The sequence below is a fragment of the Polyodon spathula genome, unplaced genomic scaffold (genome assembly GCF_017654505.1).
Source record: "Polyodon spathula isolate WHYD16114869_AA unplaced genomic scaffold, ASM1765450v1 scaffolds_2857, whole genome shotgun sequence".
Taxonomy (NCBI): domain Eukaryota; kingdom Metazoa; phylum Chordata; class Actinopteri; order Acipenseriformes; family Polyodontidae; genus Polyodon; species Polyodon spathula.
In genome coordinates this window covers 1-6,488 of record NW_024474322.1, presented here as the reverse complement: position 1 = coordinate 6,488, position 6,488 = coordinate 1, and the positions used below count along the sequence as shown (strand labels likewise).

Genomic DNA, 6,488 nt, shown 5'->3' with positions numbered 1-6,488 from the left:
TAATTTAACCTGTATGCAAGATAAATATTTAGTTGACTATACTGTATAAGAATGCTTCATTTTAGTAAGTGCTTCTTTTTCCCATCCATTCCTCAGAGGCCTCCAAGAATGTATTTTTGAACCATACAATGTCACATGACAGCTCACTGTTTGCTCTCTGCTCTTAATTTAGAACTGGTAGTCCATACTTTACACAAGAGGCCCTTGAGACAAATAAGTTTATTCCTGCCAGTATCCAAGGACAGAAATGCAAAACCAGTGGAGAAGCATTCCCAAAACCAACAGTCTGCTTTTCAAGTTAACCAGCTAAGTCTCCAAAGGAATTAGACCACTTCAGAATTTAACATAAGGCCCCAAAACAAAACCCCTGTCCATTAATGTCAAATTTTCCTCTATTTTTTTTGTTTTTTTTGTTTAGCAGTCTTGATTTTAAGAGTAAGGCTAAAGGCTCTAAATTTTTTTGCATCTGTATGACTGATAGTGATGTCACAAACCTATGCAAAGCAATTGTTACAGTACACAAATAAACCTCCCCATTATTCTAATCATTAAAATAACTAAACTAAACTAAATATAACTCAATGGAGATTCATGAAGGAACATCTTTATCAGAATTATAGTCTTTGTTTGGCCTGTGTTAAAATGAAATAAAGGCTTTTTCTAGCCATGAATCAGAAGATTAAACATAAGGAAAATATTGAATTTGTCATAGGGTTGATCAACTGAAAAGTACAAATGCCTTTTTTTTTTTTGTCTTGACACCATGCTTTGAAAGTCTGAAAATTATCACGCTATTCAAAAAAAAACAACAAACAAAATTAACAGTAAGTGGATAAGTCACGTTGTTGACACTACGATTGCTTAAGTGTTCAATCAAATTTAGAAAAATTGAAACTGTTGTGGCAAATGAGATGGAAACGGCTAATGCCAGTGTCTTCCTTTATCCTGTGCAGCTTTGAGAGAGCTTCATTCTCACCATGTGTTTTTGTTCTTCACTTTAATTAGAACTTTTATAAGGTAAACGATAAAGACTGATAAATAGACAGTCGGTATAGAAAGCTAAATGGCGTGTGTTTTCCAAACAGAAAGCGAGACTTGCTAGAATTCGAGTGGCGAAGAGCGGGAGCGCTAATGCTTATATGCAGCGCAAACACAATGGCTTGCTGACCGATACACCTGAGCAGGTAATGGTCATAACTGATAGAGTAGTGCCTAAGGTATGGAATAAAGCCATTATAAGTTCGTTTTAGTTGAACCATGATTAATTAGGTCAACACAATAATACATTTCTTAGTATGTCTGGTAACAATTTCAGTGTGATCTTATGTTTGCAAATTATAACTGTGAATGATGTGTCTTTATTTCCTTTCATTCAGATAGCAAGAACATGATGTGCAAATATTCTTGTATTTAATATTTCTTTATATGTTTTAAGGCCTCAAAAGAAGCAGGACAGGCCTTCCTTAATAAAACCAACTTATCGTTTGAAAAAGAGCATCATCACTTACTGCACTGCCTAGAGAAAACCACGGTAAGAAATCCAACTATTCAAAAATATATACCTATCCAATTTAAATGTTATGTGAAAGTAAGTAGAGATTTTAAAAATGCATTACGCTTCTTGAGTGACTCTTTATTTTTTGTGTTAAAATACACAACCAAATGATATTTTTGACACCAAATTGTAACACGTTTGTTTTTAGTGTTGCATCACTGAGCAAAATGTCCAGTTAGTCTTGCTATATGCCTGATACCTCTTAAAAAACAGAACATTCTAATAAGTACTTTGCTAATAACTGTGTATACAACTGCTTTTTTACTTGTTATGCTTTAGCACCTTGACACAGTTTAAATAATTAAGAACTATTTAAAGTGTGTACAAACATTATTTACTTCACTTTTACCACAGCTCTGTAGATTCTTAGTAGCATTTCCAACTACATGCAACTTGCATAATACTGCTGCCAGCATCCCTGTCATTGTAGACAATGAGACCAGATGGTTAACTTACATCCACATTTCAAGATAAACAAGCCAACAATCACCTCTGGAAAAGCACAGTCTGTTCAGAATCTGTATGTCAGAGTTATTGTATATCTTGGCTGAGTCAAAGATGCTTGTAATAACTCTTTGTGCTCTTTGAAATATGATTTAATGATGCCAGTCGTTGTTCAAGATTCCTTCTAGTCAACAGTTTTCCAAACAGGCAAGATGGCAAGCACAAATACACAGGTATCTGTGCAATTTTCATTTATAAGAGCCCCAGACAAACTGTTTATATTGACTGGAGTGTTAATTGTAGTGACTGTAGATGACACTGGAAGAGACAGCAAGGGCCAAGTGGGCGAGTAGATAAGAAACCTATTTCTTATCTACCCCTTTATGATTGGCTGCATGGGTTTAAGGATTGAAATCTATATACAGAAAACTCTAGATGATTCAAACCAGTTGGGACCGGACCCTGTTCAGAATCATGATTTGTTCAGTGTGGTCATAACCCTGTACCATACAAAAAATGCCCTGTCTAGTCTTTGCTTTACATTTTTGATACATATATTTAATCAAGAATCAGTAATAAACCTTTGATTAAAACCAGCTTTAGGTGTAAATGCTTTACACTCTCACTACAGAATTAGGATATTGCAGTTTGGTTTCTACAGCTGCTATCTCTATGGTAGCATGCTTCACATTACAGGTTAGTTTGGACTTGCAGGGTGCAGACTAGTTCAAGTCCAACTCTGATAAAAATGTAGAATAGGAATAAAACATTCTTTTCTCAATAGTTACAGTATATTCATAATTTCTCATATACTACACATTCCTAGATTTAGGAGGATTAAGCACTACCTTATTGTTTTGGAACTATTGAGAAATGCCACCCATCAACAATTAATGTGCAGCTGACTGTACTATAAAGGCATGAGTGCCATAAAAAAGACACAATACAGGCTGACAGTGAGGTTTTACATTCTTCTATGTAGCGGAGCAAGTTTGATTTACCATTGCCTTATTTAATTGTGTTTCTACAACAAGCACTGAAATGAGTCTATTCCATAGCTTGCTTCTCTAACCTTGAGTTCCAGCAGCTCCAGCCGAATGTTTTCCAAAATCAGCCGAGCAGGAACTCGCAAAGCTCCTATTAAAATAACCGATGAGTAGTTAAACATACCATTACTTGTGTTCTGACAAGTTTGAAACTTGTCTCCCAAATTACAAAAGGTGTATTTATATTCTCCAGCAACTGGAAAGATGCCTGTTCATGGTATTTCATTCCCCTTTGAAATATTGATAATTAAAACTCAAAGTAACCAACTCTTACATCTTAGGAAACAGTAATAAACAATGTAAAACAATGTACACTGGGTCATAAGAGGATATTTAGAAAAGTAACTAAGTGAGAGCTGTAATACAGACTTGTGTCTGCAAATGTAGTTAACAAGAAAAGCACAGTGCACTAGGGGCGATACAATTGTTCATGTATTTTACCTGAAAATGCATCATGCTTTTTTTTTTATCTCTCATGCTTATGCAGTAATTGCTTATCATCTGATCTGGAGTTGTCATTGAGGTTTTTTTCCCCTGTTGTCATGTTATCATGTAGGGATTATCCTATCATGAGGATTATCCCCTCTTATCAATTTCTTGTTCAGCGCTCATAAAGGTACTATTCAAGTGTTTTCATTCAATGTAGCTGAAGCAGTAGTGTTTTCTTTTAAGTTTTGTATTATAATAGTTGCCAGTGTGACAGTTACTGGTTGTTTGCCTGCTCTGTGGTTGTGTGTGTACATGTTTATCAGCGAGTAAGATTTACATGCATTTCAGTGTTTTTTATGCTGTGTTGTTTCTGCTGGTAATTGTTTAATGTTAATGTTTTTGACAGTCTGTACTACAGCTGTGTAAATGTTTGCATTTTAGTTTTTCTTTATTAAACTTGTTGTTTATAGTATGAAAGTAAGCTGAAAACAGGGATTTTGCAGTATTGAACACACTTAGCATTACCAGTACTTGATATTTCTATTTGCACTGTATCTGTATCAAGACATTTCATCGGAACAAATTCTACAACCACAACTTAATCCTGGAACAATGAGCCTGACATAAATTACAGTCATACATTTCTTAGTATATTTGGTAATGTTTTCAGTATGATCTTATGTTTTATAATTTGTAATTTTTAATCATACAGAAAGCATTGGCCATATTAGGTGGCACTAACTTATTCCACATTAATTAAAAACCACAGAGGCTTCTAAATAACACTCTGTGCCTTAAATTGGCTTATGTTGGCATGCCTGCCTTTAAAATAAAGCCTGATTGGTTAGTTCAAGAGAACACTGACTTACCTCATCGTAGATGCATAACCCATACATCATATCCTTTCCTGTTGTATTTGGCCCTTAAATCTGCTTCCTACCTATACTTTACAGTTATAGCAGTTACATTCTGGAAATGTAGGTCATTTATTTCAATGTTTGTTTGTTTTTCATTTAGAACTAGAGACATTTGGTGAATCGTTCACTAGTGCTAAAGTGTCTGGGGCAAAAACAGTACACATTGTGTCTGTTCAATAGATCTAAAGGCAGGTTGATAGAAATAATACTGCAGTTCAGTTCTTTACAGAACAGTAGGACCCTCTTGCTGTTCCATGTTTTTACAGCTATTAATACACTAAAGAGATTATATAGTGTGTATTTAGATAGACCTCTGTAAACACTCATTGGAATTGAAAAATATAAATCTGTTTTGATTGGCAAGTCAGTGAGTGAAAAAGCTGCTTCTGATTGTCGTGTTTTTCTTTTCACTCTAATTTAATTTTTAATAAGTGTTTTGATGATGAATCTATAACCAGAAGAAGTAAAATACACACGTAAGTCTACCGGAACCCTAGCTCTTGTTCTCCTTTTCTTTTTTTTGTTGTAATTAGAATCATGAGTTTGTAGATGAAGAGACCTATGAGAAGAACTGCATGGAAGTCTCATCGGTGAACCCGCCAGGCTCTCGCTGCTCGTCCATCTCCTCTCAGCATGGGCTCACCTCCACTTGCTGCTCTAGACGGAAGAAGAAGACCTTCCGCCTCCCCAGTTCCAACATGTCAGGCAGCCATGCGGAGAGCTTGCAGGAGCTCAGCACGATACAGATCCGGGAGAGACCACTGATGTCTAACAGGTACTTCCTGAACATAGTAAAAAAAAAAAAAAAAAAAAGTCCTTGGCTTATCACAACAGCATTCAGACTAACACATTCATTTTTAAGTACTGTAGTTGATACCAGGTGGGGTCCTTTACCAGTCAGATCTACAGATGTTCATCCAATCATGTCCAGTGATTACTAATAAACACCTGCTGAAGTTCTCATTTTCTTACCTGATAATTAAAAAAATAAATAAAATCGTTGTATAGAAGCCTAAATACTAACTCACAGTAGACAGTGACATTAAATACAAAGTAGATTTTTAAAATAATTTAGATTCAGATATAATATCCTGTGGATGTTGATTTAAAAGTGAGTTCCGATGTAACTTAAGAAAATACACAAAGTCCTTTTCTTCAATTAATAATAGCTTTATTATAATACATGCAGGTAATCATGTCCCAAGCACAGAACAGACAGATTCAAAATTCTTACGACCTTAGACGATATTAAATACCCCTTAACACAGGGTGGTTCCCCTCCCCTGTCTCTGGCACTTAGCCAATGGTAAAGCGATCTGTTACTGGGTGTTGATAATTTTACATGCCCCCCACCCACCTGTAGCCTGACACCTTGTTTGTGGGAACTTGACTTTATTGGGTGTAACGTGTTTTCAACACCTATGCTCAAATCTGCTCTACACAGGAGAAATAGCACCTTAAAAACCAAGATCTTACAGAAAGGGTACTTTGAACTTCAGAGTAACTAGATCTTATCCTGTTTACCCCAGAAAGACAGGGTGTTGGTAGGGTGTGAGATTACAGGGGGAGAGATAATTAAGGACTTATTCCTTTTTACTATAACAAGAGAATTGTAAAATGGCTAAAAATGTTTGCATGGAGGAAAAGAAAGTTCCGGTTTCTCAATGCACACACACACACACCACACACACACACCACACACACACACACACACACCACACACACACACACCACACACAGACGTAAAGTGTGTGTGTACTCCAATTGATATGTGTTCAAAAGATGTGACTATACCATTTATATTAAACAGCTATTGTTGTGTTTATTATCTTGAATTTGTCAGTTTTTTCCAGCTGCCAGCTGTTGTTCATTGGAGAAGGTGCCATTGGCTAATTTAACCGTCTTCTCAAGAATATGCAACTTCAGATGACCTTACCACTCACTCCCACTTCCTCTGCTAATCTTTATGAACTAACAGCGTATAGGAGATTTGTGAGTTTAGTCACTCAATTGTATGGAATGTGCGCTGTAAACAGACAGACCATTTAAACCAAGCAGAATAATATCTGCTGTTATTTCTCTTTTTAATGTTACACC

The 6,488-nt window shown here is 35.8% G+C and overlaps 1 protein-coding gene across 1 annotated transcript; it reads left to right on the top strand.

The window, feature by feature from the left end:
- Positions 1–1,085: 1,085 nt before the first annotated feature.
- On the top strand, positions 1,086–5,166 carry LOC121310931 (potassium voltage-gated channel subfamily D member 2-like; the record flags this gene model as incomplete). Its single annotated transcript, XM_041243832.1, has 3 exons — positions 1,086–1,184; positions 1,436–1,531; positions 4,925–5,166. Coding segments are annotated over 3 exons (437 nt in total), but the record flags the coding sequence as incomplete, so codon positions are not given.
- Positions 5,167–6,488: the final 1,322 nt, after the last annotated feature.